The sequence below is a fragment of the Martes martes genome (assembly GCF_963455335.1).
Source record: "Martes martes genome assembly, chromosome: 2".
NCBI classification, from domain to species: Eukaryota; Metazoa; Chordata; class Mammalia; order Carnivora; family Mustelidae; genus Martes; species Martes martes.
Window position 1 is genome coordinate 80,247,582 of NC_137889.1, and position 18,156 is coordinate 80,265,737.

Genomic DNA, 18,156 nt, shown 5'->3' on the forward strand with positions numbered 1-18,156 from the left:
AGGGATAATAATAATAATAATAATACCATATGGTATTGTTAAATGGATTAAGAGAGATATGTATGTAAAACTCTTATCATAGTATCTGGGAGAATGTCTCAATAATGGGATCCAGTATCACTGGTGTTTATATATACCATATTTTCTTGCCTACATGGATTTTTGAATTATAGTATTATAAGCACATTAGAAGCATGATGTTGCTCATTATTTGGATACTCCACAGAAAACAGAGATGCAGGGGCCATAGTCAAAAAACTCATAAAACCTCATGATGTATTAATTCAAATTATTTAAAAACACTGCAGTTAAAAAAAGAGATACCAGGATATAATTTATGTTGGAACTTAAGCCCATATATAATGTAGCATAAAATGAAGTATGGGTCTCTGGTTTTTTTTTTTTGTTTTTTTTTGTTTTTTTTTTTTTGCATTTTAATACAAAAAACGCATCGCAGAGTCCATGCCTTAAATACTGACATTTTTCAGAAAGAATTGTTTTGTTTCTACTCATGCCCTGAATATAAAATGAATACTTCAAATGCGCCATTCATACAAAAGCCTTTATGCCCCCTTTCACCCTTCAATAGTTCTAGTCTAGAATAGGCAACATTATGCAATTCGGTGATCCAGCTACAACAATGAGAATGCTTCTCACAGGCTGTGGGAAGAAAGACACCTAAGGGGTTAACAGTAATATTTTGCAAATTGAGGCAAGTGAAGAAAAAATACATTAGCATAAGAAAAGGTAGCCTTAGGGAATTTTCCACTCAAATGTTTGGTACTAAGAGCTCTATGTTACCAAGGAGGAGGATAGAGAAGAGAAACCCTATTGTCTATGCATTCTTGAAATGCATTGCCATTGTATTCATTCTACGGGTAAGAAAGACCTCACAGTTACAGAGATGGAAAATAGCTCTTTATAGTAAAAAAAATAAATAAATAAATCAAAATTGAATGTATTAAGAAAAGCATGTTGACTCGAGTACAGTAGAAAAGCAAGAGGCTTCCTCCATGATCAGTCCCAAAAAGATTTCTTAAGTATGTCAGGACTAACCTAGAAGTGGTTTGAGATTAAAAGTGAAAGTATTAAACAACAATTTCAGTTGTGAACTGTAATGGGCCCCGTAGGTCTGCAATTAGCTCAAATTTAACAGGTTTTAACCCATTTCAGAGATAATAGCTAATTCAGAGTACCTGAATGTAGTTAGTAGATACTTCCCTTCTTTAAAGATCGCTTCATAGGAAATGCCCACTTTTGAGTTATGATTGTTTGTGCTTGTTAAAATATTCAAACTAACTGGTTTCATTAAGCTAGAGACCATACTAATGCATTGTTACCTGTTTCTATGAAGATGCTGAGCTAGGTTTTGATTCAGTCTTTTCTTTACTCTTATGAACTGACCAGTTTTTTAAAAAAAGACAAAGATCTTTTTCATTCTGAATTTCATTAGATATAACACCACAGGCAGCAAGATTATCCAAATAAACTGTGGTGGATTTCATTAATAAATTGAGAAGGGACAGCTTATTTTAAGTAAATGTTTTATGACATTATACACTAATAACTAAAGGACAAGAGGGGGTAGCAAAAGAATCTGTTGCTTATTTCTAATAAAAGTCTTCCCAGATTAAGTCAGTGCAATTTTTGTGTTTTAAAAATGGTAACAAAGATCAAAGAAGATTGTCCAATTCCTGGAAAATTTGTCAAAATGCTGATAACAAAGTTATTTATAAGTCAGTTGGTAAGGTCATTTTAGGGAATCACATGTCAGAAATAACTGAGAAAGTTATACCATGATCTGTACAGATTACTACTTTTCAAATCTTCTATGGAATAATGGGCCACCCTTGCATTTAAACCTTGATTTTCTTTTTTCTTTTTTTTTAAGATTTTATTTATTTATTTGACAGACAGAGATCACAGGTAGGCAGAGAGAGAGGAGGAAGCAGGCTCCCTGCTGAGTAGAGAGCGGGTGATGTGGGGCTTGATCCCAGGACCCTGAGATCATGATCTGAGCCGAAGGCAGAGGCTTTAACCCACTGAGCCACCCAGGTGCCCCTAAACTTTGTTTTTCTTGTTCCTGATTTTATTTATTTATATATGAATATTAAAGAGGTAGAAGTGATGAAGGTTTCAACTTCATCTCTGAAAAGATGACAGATAGATGTTTTCCCAACACAAATAACTCTGAAGGACTTGATCAGGAAAGTCCTAAAGTAAAGCTTGAGGGAAAAGGAAGAAAAGGGGAGGATTAAAAAAAAAACGTACTAAGTATTTCTTCTGATGATGAAATTATAATTCAGTCTTGCTACTTTTCGAGATGTTATGAATATAGCATCCCACATCAATTTAAATGAAAAATGGTTTCCAAAACTGAAGTGAGATACTTTTGATAATCCAGATCATTGTTTCCCAACCCAAGTATGGAAAATTGAGTAATGATTATAGACCAAAAGGCTTTCCAATATAAATTTGACACCCCTATTCCCCTTGCTTATTCACAAGATGTGCCATCCACTGCCTAGTTCCTGGGGTAAAGGAGCCCATATAGAAAGGCCATTTGTTCAGTGATAATGGATCATTTCAATGTACATGAGAGAGTGTGGCGATTATTTTTTTTATGTGGGAACTGGTCCTAAACTAAAAATATTTTATCAGTGTTCTAAATTATGCTTCCTGAAAGGAGTTTTCAGATTTACACTTTACCACAGGCTGTCTATAACCCAGTTTTTCCTACATTATTGCCACCACATTTGCTAATTCTGTGAGGATAAGATGAAGTAAAAAGAATTAAGACTATTTGGGTTTGAATAGTGGTTTAGGATGCCTGCTCATTATCAGACAGAACCATAAAAACAGAAAGGAGTTTTGAAACTATGGGCTACACTCTTCCTACTAGTAATATTTCTCCTTTTACAGAGAGGGCAAATAAAGCACACAGCATGATATTTGCTTTACTTCTTGCATTTTTTTTTTCTCAAATCAAGAATCAAAAGGTTATGTTCTTTTAACTGTATTTACCATCTCTTATTTCATTTCCCAGCCTGACTTCCTTTTTGACTAGGAGTATAGACTATTAGACATGCTGGTGCCAATTTACCTGGAAGTTAGGTTACATAATTTTTCTTTCTTTTACAGTATGGAGAACTAAGTCAAGCCTCTATTGATAAAATAAGCCACAGATACCAAAACCCATGGTAAGCACATGCTAATACATCATTAATTAATTATTTAGCTAATTAATTGATATGTTTCCTTCTTAAACTAGTAACGGTTTTTTTTTTTAACTTTTGAGTATATTACAACTATATTTCTTTTTATTTCAGGTGGGTTTCTTTGTAAAATCATGAATTTTTATTCTTAATAAAAACATAAAATTTTCATGGCCTGTTAGGTTTAATTAGGGCAAGGCAGGCAGAGAGTAAGTAACTGTGAGAATAAGCAAGTGGAGAAAAAGAGAGCCAGCCGGCAGCTATTGAGAACACCAACTGGATGAGTAAGGTAGAATTAACTATATAAATAATTCTGTCTGTGAAATAGTAACAACACACTTTTTTTTTTTTTTTTTGGTTTAAAAGAAAACCTTATTTCATGCTGTTGGCCTAGAAACCCTCATCATGGGTAACCTGGGTTAATAAACGTAATCCTACTGAAGTCACACAATGACTTGAATTCGTGCTATCTTAAGGCAAACTAAATTAAAAATGTCTTACCTCAAGGTATGTTAAATTATGGGAAAAGAGCAAAACCTAGGCTTATCATCTGTAATTCTGATTCCTAAGTGGGAAGGAATCAATCAGCATTGTTCTTATAAGACTGCAGATTCAATATATCTTTGTTATCCTTAGATTTTTGATAGTGAGAGTTTCTGGAGCCTCTTTCACTCATTTTTATTTGTTGAAGGACACAGCTATTATCATGAGCAAAATGAATGAATTCCAGTCTCCTTCTGCTCTAGCACAACATAAGCTGCCCCAAAAAGAGAAAAGCCCTCAAACCCCATGTCAAATGCCTACTAGTTACCACAACAGAATCCCAGGACAATGAAAGCTCTCACTGGGCAATTCCTGTAACTTACAAAGCATACCTTATGTTTAAAGCCATAGAGAAATAGTTACAGTTTATTGCTTGCAAAGCACATGTTATTAAAATATCAATTTAATTTGTTCAGATAACACTGCAGGCATCTATCTGTAAGTGCTCTATGAAAAATTTCTAAACCAAAGAAACCCATTAAAAGTCACTGAAAATCAAAGAAACTTCTACAAACACTGGTAATATAAGTGTGAAAATTTACTGCATTTATTTTAACATCAAACATTAGAAAGGATCTGAGAAATACTGAAGCTCTGAACAGTTTCCTTAGGTGAAAGAATGTTAGTTATATTCATTTCTAGGGAATATGATATGGTTTGTGCCAGATCAAGACATGTAAACATTTATAAACAAAGACCTCATACTCAACTGGGAAATTGAAGATTGGATATATATTTGTATAAATTATAAAATCATTTTGCATATGTAAAGTGCCAAATGCATAATGAAGGCAATTATCATTACAAAATGATAATTAGGAAAGTTCAGAATTTTTTAAAAAGTATAATGATGAACCCCTAGATTTGCCTGTAACCTCTGGCCCAGATCCTACTTTTAACTAGTCAGATGCCAATAACCTGAATGCTGTCTCCCTCTTGAGACTTCAACCCTATCCACTGTTTAAGAGGCTTCTCACCCCAGTCTCTGGCTGGGTGGGTGCTCTTGAATAAGATGCTGACTTGGACAGGCCCAGGTGTGCCCCACCACCTCGTGTTCTCTAAGTGGGACTAAGAGCCATCTCCTTTCTGGGCAAGTTTAGTGCTTTAGCCTCCCATTCAGTTTTCATGTCCTGTCCTTCTCAATCAATGGTGTTCGCTCAATAAATCTAGTACCTCCTGTTTGAAGCATAGGTTGATTCTGTGGCCACAGTGGTGAACTAGACAAGCCCAACGTATGCTCTTCTTGGAATCTGTATTTTAGGGGAGGAGACAGACATTAAACAACTATATGACTTTTAAAAAACATTATGCTGTGTCTCATGCTTTTTAATAACTTTTAACCTTACACATATAATTCATGTTTGTGGTTACAAATCAAACAATATAGAGGTTTATTAAGAAAAAGTTAATATCATACCCTATCCCATCCAGTTCATGATTTCAGTTGGATTTTCAAGAAAACACATGTTTTCAATAAATGAAAGGAAGGATTTGAGTTGAATTTTCAAGAAAGCGTAGGCTTTAAATAAATGAAAGAAAAGAAGAAGAGACGATATTTGCTGTTATCATGGGGAATAAGAATATATTAGGCACTCTGTGGAAGCAGAGTTTAACATCATCTTAATTTTACAAGTGAATAAATTGAATTTCAAAGGTTCAGTTACATGACCAAGGGTCACAGCACTCATATTCCAGCCAAGTTGACTGATCCCATTGATCGAGGCTGGGATCTGGGCTTAGACATTTTAGAAGGGCTCTCTGAGTGATACTGCTGTGGAGCCAGGATCGAAGACCACTCCTGAAGCCTGAAGAAGGAGGGAACTGAGCCTTGGAAAGTGCCCACACTGGGGACAAGATGAATGAGAGCTACAGAAGGAGAAAGGAGCCTTAGAGGAAGGGCCTTGGAGACAATAGAAGGCCATAAAGCCAGGGAAGAGTTTTGAACAGAAGTGCCTATTACAAGGAAATGGAAATCCAAGAAAACAATAACAGATAAATATTTGGAAGTCAATAGTCTTCTCAGAAAAAGCACTGGAGGAAGAGTAGGATGATCTGAGTCAATAAAACCAGCACTAAAGAATTTTTGTCCAAGAAAAAAAAATAAGTTTTGCCTGTGGACATAATGGAGGTGAGTCCACTCTGTTTGGGGGCCCAGAAGTCCAATAAAGGACAATCAAAGGATTTCCTCCATTCTGAGGCATACTTTTTAAACTCTGACTTTCTTGAAATCAGGATGTGTTTTATAATAGCTATTTACAAATGTATTATACAGATGTGGTGCCTCCTTTTTTCCTCCCATGTAAAGTTTTTATTAAATCAAGGGTGTGTTATACAATTTATTGCATCCTAAAGACCAGGAAAGATAAACTTCAACAAACTTGAAATGAAAATCTGCTCTGTGCCAGACGTTCAGAATTAAAGAATTAATAAGCAGGGTCCTTACTTTCAAGTAGCTCACAGAGAGATGTAAACAGAAGATTTCGGTATAATAGAGCTTGATGGAGAACAACTGTAGTAACAGGGTGTGGGTTACCTCCTTTTTCCCTTCTGAATTAAAGAAAACATTCTTGGGGCCCCTGGCTGGCTCAGTCAGTTAAGCATCTGCCTTTGGCTCAGGCCACGAGTCCAGGGTCCTGGGATGGAACCCCGGTTAGAGTCTCACATTGGGCTCTCTGCTCAGGGGGGAATCTGCTTCTCCCTCTGCCCCTCCCCCTTTCGTGCCCTTCCCTCTCTCTTTCTCTCGCTCACTCATTCTTGCTATTTTTATCTCAAATAAATATATAAAATCTTTAAAAAAAACATTCTCTTTCTAAAAAAATCTTAAGTTTCTCTAGATATATAAACCAATGATTACCTAGTTTTCATATGGCCTCTTCTAATTGCAACTCAGTGTTTTCCAATACATTTGTACTGTATTTCCAATTTCAACAAGAAGACTAAAAACCACAGATAGGAAATGGAGGAATCATTTACAGTCAAATTAAAAGAGGTCATAAGAGAATGTACCAAAAACAGTGAAACAAGCAGGGACTTTTGTTTTAAGAAGTAAATTTATGGAAGTAGAAAACACTCAAGATAGCCAAAAGAATGTTGAAAAAGAAAACCAAACCTGGTGGCATCACAATTCCAGACTTCAAGCTCTATTACAAAGCTGTCATCATCAAGACAGTATGGTACTGGCACAAAAACAGACACATAGATTAATGGAACACAACAGAGAACCCAGAAATGAACCCTCAACTCTATGGTTAACTAATCTCTGACAAAGCAAGAAAGAATGTCCAACGGAAAAAAGACAGTCTGTTCAACAAATGGTGTTGGGAAAATTGGACAGCCACGTGCAGAAGAATGAAACTGTACCATTTCCTTATACTACACACGAAAATAGACTCAAAATGGATGGAAGACTAAATGTGAGACAAGAATCCTAGAGAACACAAGTGGCAACCTCTTTTACTTCAGCCCCAGCAACTTCTTGCTAAACATGTCTCCAAAGGCAAGGGAAACAAAGGCAAAAATGAACTATTGGGACTTCATCAAAATAAAAAGCTTTCACACAGCAAAGAAAACAGTCAACAAAACCAAAAGACAATTGACAGAATGGGAGAAGATATTCACAAATGACATATCAGATAAAGGGCTAGTATCCAAGATCTTCAAAGAGCTTATCAAACTCAACACCCAAAGAACAAATAATCCAATCAAGAAATAGGCAGAAGACATGGACAGACATTTCTCCAAAGAAGACATACAAATGGCCAACAGACAGATGAAAAAATGCTTAACATCACTTGGCATCAGAGAAATTCAAATCAAAACCACAATGAGATACCACCTCACACCAGTCAGAATGGCTAAAATTTACAAGTCAGGAAATGACAGATGTTGGTGAGGTTACAGAGAAAGGGGAACCCTCCTACACTGTTGGTGGGAATGCAAGCTGGTGCAGCCACTCTGGAAAATAGTATGGAGGTTCCTCAAAAAGTTAAAAATGGAGCTACCCTATGACCCAGCAATTGCACTACTGGTTATTTATCCCAAAGATACAAATGTAGTGATCCGGAGGGGCACCTGCACCCCAATGTTTATAGCAGCAATGTCCACAATAGCCAAACTAGGAGCCCAGATGTCCATCAACAAATTAATGGATAAAGAAGATGTGGTATATGTATACACAATGGAATATTACATAGCCATCAAAAAATTGAAAATTGCCATTTGCAATGACATGGACGGAACTAGTAAAATAACTCCATCAGAGAAAGACAATAATCATATGATCTCAATGATACATGGAATTTAAGAAACAAAACAGAGGACCATAGGGGAAGAGAGGAAAAAATGAAACAAGATGAAACCAGAGAGGGAGATAAACCATAAGAGACTCTTAATCATAAAAAAACAAACTGAGGGTTGCTGGAGGGGATGGGGGGTGGAGGGCTGGAGTAACTGGGTGATGGACACTGGGGAAGGTATATGTTGTAATGAGCACTGGGTATTATATAAGACTGATGAATCACAGACCTGTATCCTGAAACAAATAATACATTATATGTTAATTAATTGAATTTAAATAAAATTTTTAAACAAGAGGCAAGTAAATTCTATAGAAGTTATACACCATAACTGAAGAATGTGGGGCATGGAAATATTTTGTTTTCTTCTTCTTTTCCTTACATTTCACACAGTGCTTGACATGAATGGGCACTCAATACATATTTGCTGAATCAGATATAAAAGACAAATCCCACTTCTTATACTCATAATGGCACAAATTGTTACAGCTCAGACCAAAGAAGCTGGAGAGATTCAAGCCATGAGGACTTCCTGAGAGAGACTAAATTTAAGCTGGGTTTAAAGGAACATTTTAGGAAAATCTCTGGCTGCCTACTTGGGTGGATTTTTTTTTTCCATGCAAATGAGAGACTTGCTGAGATGATGATATAACAGAATTCTTCACAGGCAAATATCATTCCAGAAAGGAGCTGCTGACCAGCCTTTGACCTAATGTCATGACAAAGTTGCCTCTGTGCCAACCAGGGCCCATGGTATTGGCCCAAGATTTATCTTAGTAATAATGTCTTAAGGAACATTTCAAGTTTCTATGGACAGTAGCTGGGGATGGAAGGCAGTTGTCAAGGAGACTGCAAAGTCCAAGGTAAGGACAAACAAACTCGATGCCAGCCATGAAAAGAAGGGCAGCATGAGTTTGAATGAGCGGAAATAACAACAATAAATAAAATCTTAGAATTAAAAAAAAAAAGCCCTAGTTCTGGGCTCTGAGGACAGACTTCCTGAGTTCAAGTCTTAGCTTCACCACCTATTATCTGTGACATCTTGTACAATTGTTTAAATTATTTATGCCTCAATTTCCAAATTTATATGATGGTAACAGAATCTACTCCATTGGGTTGTTGTATAGATGTGTTGTTATGTACACAGCACTTAAAATAAGACTTGGGGAGCGCCTGGCCTGCTCAGTTGGTGGAGCATGCAACTCTTGACCTCGGGCTTTTGAGTTCAAGCCCCCTGTTGAGTGTAGAGATTACTTACAAATAAAATCTTAAATATCAATCAATCAAATCAAATCAAACAATACTTGGAACATGCTAAGTTCTCAGAAAATAGTGTGACCATGTAACTTATCATCCAAAACAGGATACTTCTGAGAGTGAAACAGAAAGCTAATCAAACTGGTCACCTGGACAATAAACTAAAATGAACAAATCAGGCCAATCTATTAATAAATGTTATTATTGGTTAAATAAATGAAGTACATTGAAATAATGTAGCAAATGCATTTATTAGAATTCTTATTATATTGTTAGCTAAAAACAATCAGTAGAGAGATTTAGTATGGAATACAAATTTCATACTATATGGTTGAGTTAACCTCCCAAAAGTAGGAGAGAGGAAAGAGATGGAAAAGAAAAAAGGGAAAAATATGAAAAGAAGAAATCAATTAAAATTAAATTAGATTAATATCTGACCAATAAGAGATCTAGAAAGAGATCAGAGAAAACAGAAGGAAATCAATAGGGGCACCTGGGTGGCTCAGTGGGTTAAAGCCTCTGCCTTCGGCTCAGGCCATGATCCCAGGGTCCTGGGATTAAGCCCCGCATTGGGCTCTCTGCTCCCAGGGAGCCTGCTTCCTCCTCCTCTCTCTCTGCCTGTCTCTCTGCCTACTTGTGATCTCTCTGTCTCTGTCAAATAAATAAATAAAATCTTAAAAAAAAAAAAAGGAAGGAAATCAATAAAACAAGAAAATTTCTCAGAAGGGAATAATATGAGTTTCCAAATTAAAAGGCTCCATCAAAGCCAAAAAAACCCCATCCAAAACAAAATGTATCAAGTCATATATCACTGTGAAACTTTGCTGTGATAGGGATGAAGAGACTATTTTAAAACCTTCAAGAGGAAAAACAGGATATATACAAATGATCTGGAATCCAAAAGGTATCATACTTCTTGATAGCAATACTGAACTCTAGAAGACAATGGGGTAATGCCTTCCATGTCTGACAGAATATGACTTTCAACCTAGAATTCTATACCCAGCCAAATAATTAAGAAGGAAGGTGGAAAAGAGACATTTTCGGGCATGTATTTAGGCACATATGTACTCAAAAAAAAATTGTACCTCAAAGCATTTTTTCCTAGGAAGCAACCAGAGAATATTATCTAGCAAGACAATGGAGGTATATATCAAGAAAAGACAAAAGAAGACAGAGCAAGAAACACATTGCCTTTGACAAGCAAAGGGGATTCCAAAGATGGTGTTAAAGGAAAGTACCAGAAATACGGCCATGCAGGGCCTAGGGAACTATCAAATCAGACAGGAACAGGACAAATAGGGGCTTTAGAGAGCATGTTTACTGTATACAAATACTACGTTAAATTCCAAAAGAACCAAATGAGCTAAAAATTGTTTACTTCTGCAGAAGAAAACTTTGGGACAGGAAGCAGGGAGAAAAAGTTTTTTTGTTTTTGTTTTTTTGTTTTTTACTATGAGCTTTTTAGTACTATTTATCTGTATTGTATATATGTGCCTAAATTATTTCATTAAAATTGAAAAAAACTAGCACTATATTATGTACAAAGTACAAGCATTTTATTTTGATTAAAGTAACACTAAATTACAATAGTCAACCAGAATTTTAGTAATTTGGGCTCCTAAGTTGAAAAAATTTCTGTCTAAAACTAAGATTTTGGTATGAAAGAAATATTAACTGACCTGAACAAACAGGGCTTTCTGTTTATTCAAAAATGTGTAAGGTGTGCCTGTATTTGGCATTAGTGAGTGGGTATGCAGAAAACTGCTTATTTTATTCCATAATGAAATACTGCCAAAACCAGTTGTTAAACTAGCACAGACTTAATGACAGCCACTATTTTAAAAATATATTGGTACATAAATGTGTGCTTTTTTCTTGGAGTTGTTTTCCTCAAAACAGCTATAAATCTTGACAGCTATTTTTAAGGCTGTCTGTGCCTGACCCATTGGAGGGATTTCCATGAGCGTCAAGTAAGAAAGTTCTGCAATTTTTGAGATCATCAGTACCTGCTTCTACGTTTGCCCTCTTGGTCCATTACCTAAAAATTGTCTTTGCACTTCCTTCCACCAAACCTCCCTGCCCCAGCCTCCTCTTCAGCTTTGTGGGGAGGGAGGAGGGCTCTTGCTGAAGCCGCAGGTGTTGACAGGTCAACACGGAACTACCATGGTAGTCACTGTGTCAATACCACAACTATCCATTCAATAAATATTCAAGTGCCAACCATGTACCAGGCACAGTGTGAGGTCTGGGGATTCAGGTCGAACCAAACAGACATAATTCCTGTAGTACTTGTATCTTATCATCAAGGCAGGACAGAAACAGCCAAGATATGATTGAAAATTTAATTGTGGAAGGTGCGATAAGGAAGAAATGCAGGATGCATGTAAATGTTTCTGATGGAATGAATGAATATTCCTCATCACAGGTTGGAGCTCTTGAGCAACAAGGTAAGATGCAACTACTTTTTGAAAAATCTACTGTTTTTGAAAGAAAAGCTAGCCAAAGAGATGGTGTTGTTATTCTTAAGAAGAAACTTGATGCCCAGGAGGGGAAACATTTCCTTCATTTCAGAATGTGGCTCTTGACCACGCATTACTCTCTGGATAATTTACAAAAGATACAGGTGGTCTGATGAACCCTGGGTGTTATATACAACTCATGAATCATTGAACACCACATCAAAAACCAATGATGTACTACTATATGTTGGCTAATTGAACTTAATAAAAAATAATAACAAAAAAAAAGAAAAGTAAGAAAGCTACAGATGTCTGACACATGTAAGAAAGAGACATTACTAATTCCCTGGCCTATCATCTATAATTTCTCAGCATATCAGAACTGTAGTTCTTAGAACCTGTTCAAGAGACCAGGCTTACCGAGAGAGCAGCTGCTGGGCCTAACAAAATGGTTTATGGCAATGAAATTCTTGCATGGACTGCAAACTAATAGTAAACAGATGAGCTAAAATTTGGGGCTGGGGTAAACAGAGTTTATGCACTGAAAAGAACACAGAAAAACAAGGATGAAGTATGTTACAAGGGCTCAGATTGCTTCTATTTTTACTATTACCTGTTCAGTTTCATGAAGCCACAAACATGCCCTGATCATGGTAGTTTTAAACATTCTTACATCACCAACATTTACATAAATGGTGTACAGAAGATCAATAGTATCTCTTAGCTAATATTTATATTACCAGACGAAGCAACAGAGTAGTAATCACTCCAGTCCATTTAATATGTACTACTTATTATCATTTCTGCTTTTCATTTTTTATTATTAATGTTCAATTAGCTGTATGTTGGCTAATTGAACGCAATCTTTTTTTTTTTTCTAAGTAGACTCCACCCCCAGCATGGAGCCCAGCAGGGCCCTTGAACTCACAACCCTGAAAATTAAGACCTGAGCTGAGATCAAGAGTGGAGGCTTGGGGTGCCTGGGTGGCTCAGTGGGTTAAGCCTCTGCCTTTGCCTCAGGTCATGATCTCAGGGTCCTGGAATCGAGCGCCGCATCGGGCTCTCTGCTCATCAGGGAGCCTGCTTCCCCCACTCTCTCTCTGCCTGCCTCTCTGCCTACTTGTGATCTCTGTCTGTCAAATAAATAAATAAAATCTTTAAAAAAAAAGAGAGCTGGAGGCTTATTTGCAACGATGTGGGTGGAACTAGAGGGTATTATGCTTAGCGAAATAAGTCAATCAGAGAAAGACAACTATCATATGATCTCCGTGATATGAGGAATTGGAGATGCAACGTGGGGGTTTGGGGGGTAGGAAAAAAATAAATGAAACAAGATGGGATCGGAGGGAGACAAACTATAAGTGACTCTTAATGTCACAAAACAAACCGAGGGTTGCTGGGGGTGGGGGGGAGGGAGAGGGTGGTGGGGTTATGGACATTGGGGAGGGTATGTGATATGGTGAGTGCTGTGAAGTGTGTAAACCTAGCGATTCACAGACCTGTACCCTTGGGGCTAATAATACATTACATGTTTATAAAAAAATAAAAAAATTTTAAAAAAAAGAGTTGGAGGCTTCACTGGCGGAGCCACACAGACACCCCTCATTACCTCTTTTACTTTTCATTTTAAGCCCACTCATAACTTCAGGTTCCCTTACCTGGAAGAGCAAGACTCTGAAACTGGGCAGAGTTGGGTTTAATTCCCTTATCTTATGAAATGTAGATGTTCTCTGAGCCTCAGTTTCAAGAGAAAGGGGGGAGTGAAAATATATATCCCATAGGGTTGTCTTGAGAATGAAGAGTCAACGGAAGTCAAGCACCCAGCATGGATCTGACACATAAAAGATTAGCTTTCTTCCCCATTTTAAGAAAGTCCCAAATTGACCACAGAATTAGCTACTACTTAAGGCTTTCTATTCGCTTTTGAAAACTATCACCTAAAAAGTGATAAATTCTAACTCTACTCTCTTCTATAAAATTTTCTCTAGGAGCACTAGACTGTTTTGAGGTACGTTACTTGCATTCTGCTTTAAAAAAATGATGATTAAAAATTTTTTTTTACCATCTTCCTTGTAAGGGGCCCAACTATTTCAAAAAATTTGAGTATGGAAAAACTTCAGCTGTGAGTAGTGGTGAATTTATTATCTGTGGAGTATCATTTCTCATCTATCATCGTGAGGCCTGTGACTGGTGCATTTCCCCAAACGTTCACTGGCCACAGTGATGAGAAAGAGAGCTGCAGTGCTCAGACAGGATATTTAAAAGACTGGAGGAAATAAAAAAACAACAAAACAAACAAACAAGCAAAAACCTACAAGAGTCCCTGTAGCAGGAATGTTTTGAAATTATTGATAATCAGAAGGAAAGCTCTTGTTCGCATAAGTTTTATTCCAAATTAAATAGTCTCCTTGATATTGAGAGGAAATACACTTTTCTAACTACTTTGGTTTATAGCCGTTACTTGGATCACTCATTTATTGAGTCAATCAAATATGTTTGGGATGTTGTTCTTTCCATCAAACAGCTCATAGCATAGTGGGAAAAAGAGACATACAGATAATTCTGAAACATGGGCAGAGCAATGCTATAGCCACACAGGGATATTATGTATATAACCCAGCACAGGGGTGAGAGAGGAGTTATGGGAAACTGTCTGGGGAGGAGTCTGAAAGGGTGAGGTTAGGCAATACAAGATGAGTGGGGTTGCAGAGGAGTGTTTTAGGAAGAGCAGATACTGGGATACTTGGGTGGCTCAGTCAGTTAAGCTGCTGCCTTCAGCTTAGGTCATGATCCCAGAGTCCTGGAATCGAGTCCTGCATCCGGCTCCTTGTTCAGCGGAGAGCCTGCTTCTCTCTCTGCCTCTGCCTGCTTTTGCGTGCTCTCTATCTCTTTGACAAATAAATAAATAAAATCTTTAAAAAAAGAAAAAAAGAAGAGCAGACACCGGTAATAGAAGTTCAGAAGTGATAACATCAATGGATGCCTAAATATTTCAGTGCTACTGGATCCCAAAGTGTTATGAATGCTGGAGGGGCAAGTGAAGCCAGAATTGAGTCAGGAGTTAGATGAGTTCACTTTTAAGTTTTTGTTTAGATTCCAGTTAGTTAAGACACACTGTAATGTTGGTTTCAAGAGTTCACTCTTAGTTCTGAACTTTAGAGGACGGAGAACCCCAAGAAGGAATTTAAATTTACCCACCTTCCTTTTTATGTAGTACCCGAAGTGATAAAGTCATGCTTAGATTTTGGATAGGGGATGGGTATGAAGGGACATTACTGGAGATAGGGAAGTCCAGGCAGGAGTCTATCTGTTAGGCCCAGGAGAATGATGGTAATTTAGAGAGATGGCAGTTAAGATGGAGAGGAGGGAATAAAGTCCAGAATTAACAAGGACAAAAATTGGCAGGACTTAGATATTGGATGTAGGAGATGAAAGTAATAATGGAGGCAATGGGCTTCCAATTTCTAGTCTGAGTGAATGATTTGACAATGGACCAACTCAGACGAGCACAGAAGAAGCATCTCCATTAAAGGGAAGAAGGTGATGATGATGAGTTCAGGTGGATTGGAAGTACCTGTGGAACATCCAGTAAGAAGCAGATAGATAAGTATGTGAAACTACATGAAAGAGCTGTGCCAAGGAGCTTTTTCTGTCATCATAATTATGTTGTATCTGAAAAAAATGTGAGTGGATGAGAATAAGGAAGACCAGAGAAATAAAGATAGAATTGTAGGGAATTCAAACTCCTGCTGTTTGAAAAAAGAAAAGAACCACGAAAGAAGGCATAGAAGGTGCACCTGGTGGCTCAGTCTGTTAAGCATGGAGCCCAGCATCAGGCTCCCTGCTCAGCGGGGAGCCTGCTTCTCCCTCTCCTCCCTGCTTGTGCTCTCTGTCGCTATCTGTGTCTCTCTCGAATAAATAAATAAAATCTTAAAAAAAAAAAAAAAGACACAGAAGAAAGGAGGAGAGCCAGTAGAATCAGGTGTCCAAAGTGATATAAGATGTTAATTGAAAACTGTCCACTGAAGAAAGTAGACAGAAAGTCATCAGAGACCATAATGAGACAAGAACAAATAGAACAATTTGGGAGAAGTGAAAGGAAGAGAGGGATGGAAGCTCCAGTAGAATGGGTTGAGGTATGAAGTACTCAACAAGTACAGGCATCGTTTTGAAAAATTTGGATGAGAAAGAAACTATAAGAAAATATAAATAGTAACTGGAGGAGATGAGGGGTCAACTCTAGGTTTTCTTAGGTTAGGAGAAATGTTATCCTAGAGAAGTCTTCACTGCTTGGAGTGATGGGTAAGTGGTGATGCAGCTAGGCGTGAAATGGCCCAGGTCAATGTGGAGACCCCAGATGAGAAAAACTTCCTCATTTCCAGAGACTGAAAGGAAGGAGAAATGGTTTCCATGGCTATGTAGGTAGAGATGTTCTTGTACATGTAAGTGTGGGGTAGGCATTGATGGTGGTGTTGAAGGAGTATAGATCTGATGGCCTCAGGTTTCTTGATGGACTCTTTTTTGTCTGTAGATTATTTATAATGAATGGTAAAATATACATAACATAATATACTATTTTAATCATTTTTATTGTACAATTCAGTAGTCCGTGAAGTGTTATGCAAGGCTCTGTCCTCTGGAGGACTAATGAAAATAGTGGGAATGAGATGCGAGTAGGAGTCTTGAGGAATTAAGGAAGGGCTAGGATGGCTGTTGAAGATGTGCACTAAGGATAAGTAAAAAGCTTGCTGCTCTGTAGAGTACTGAAGGCTCACCTAAGGTTGGAGACGACAGGTCTACATCAGCAAGGATACCCAATGTCCCAGGGAAGAGTTATCCACCTTGACACAAGACCCAAGAAAAACTGGAGTTGGGGCAACTGGCTCAACTTTTAGAAAAAGTAAAATTACACCTATATCTCATAACATACAATAAGATAAATTCCAGACGGACTAAAAATTAACTATTTTAGAAGTGAAATAGGGGCTACTGGGTGGCTCAGTCATTGAGCATCTGCCTTCAGCTCAGGTCATGATCCTAGGGTCCTGGGACTGAACCCTGCATTGGGCTCTCTGCTCAGTGGGGGACCTGCTTCTCCCTCTAACACTCCCCCTGCTTGTATTCCCTCTCTTGCTGTCTTTCTGTCAAATAAATAGATAAAATCTTATTTAAAAAAAGTGAAATAATATAGAGTGAAATATACAGGAACATTCATATTATGTTTATATAGTCTGAGGGTACAGATGTCAGGCTGTAGCATTAAGCCACAGTTGAAAATTTATGAGCATGTTTTTCATGACTTTGTCTTTTAATGTTGCCTCATACTTATAATCCTCAAGAGCATCTTGTGTTTATACTCAAGAATTCTAATTCAATTTCAATAGTATCACCCCTATTCATTGTGCCAGTTAACCTATGGGCAAGTATAATACCAAGGAAACAAGACAATTCCTGCCCTCAAGAAATTATCATATGGGGGGAAGAGACACATCAACAGATAATTACACTAGAGTATATTAGGATACAGTGATAGAAATATTGAATCAATATTTATTGATTACCTATTTGTGCCTGGCTAGGTCTGGTGCTGTGTTTAGATACTTAAGAAAGTATAACAATGAAGTGTCTGTCGTGCCTTTTACAATAGGGAGTATGTTAGGAGGTACAAGGAAAACATGTAAGCGGGAAACAAAACTCTGTGGGAGGGTCAGAAAGGCTCCATAAGATCCCCTGATCTTGAAGGATCGTTAGGAGTTAGCTTCCAGAACTGCTCTAGTGGGATTGCTATCACTTCAGAGATGGAGCATCACCTATTCAGACACATTACCTTGGAGCACATTACCACATATTTGACAAGAACTTTTCATTTCCGGCTTCTATTGCAATGCATAAAGATGGCAGGACTTCACAGAATGCTGCAGCTTATTTTCCGTCTAGCAGCCTAAAGGCTAACTCATTAAAATTCAAAGATGAATTACATGGTGGGTGACAGAACAAATGTTTTCTTCACTGAGCCGAGCTAAGGCCTTAAGACAGTTTTTCCCAGAATCTAATTCACTCTTTGCAGCTGCTCAGTAGGACGTGACTGAGGCTTCACCTCCTCCCACAAATCTACCATGACACCATCCAACCCTTTTTGTTGGAGGTCACATGCGTATGGTGACAAGAAAAGGAAAGGAAAACAATACTTGGTTTGACTTTGGAATCATGTGCATATCTTACAAGTAAGATCTATATCTTACCTTCCATCTTACCTTTCATTTATAAAATAATTTAAATATAAAATCTTAAAAAAACTAGACGTGTACCTAGTTGATGGTTTAACCTACAAAGAGGGAATATTCCAAGAGACTTTAAAGCACAGTCATTTGAGTACAAATATCT

General features: G+C 37.5%; 1 protein-coding gene across 1 annotated transcript in view; it reads left to right on the plus strand.

Moving 5' to 3' along the window:
• The window catches only part of SPMIP2 (sperm microtubule inner protein 2), a gene marked incomplete at both ends in the record, with an annotated part of 85,489 nt that overhangs the window by 48,877 nt on the left and 18,456 nt on the right, over positions 1–18,156 (plus strand). Inside the window, one exon of the mRNA XM_080796325.1 lies at positions 3,142–3,200. Coding sequence (XP_080652451.1) covers positions 3,142–3,200 — 59 coding nt within the window. The remainder of the gene's footprint in view (positions 1–3,141; positions 3,201–18,156) is intronic.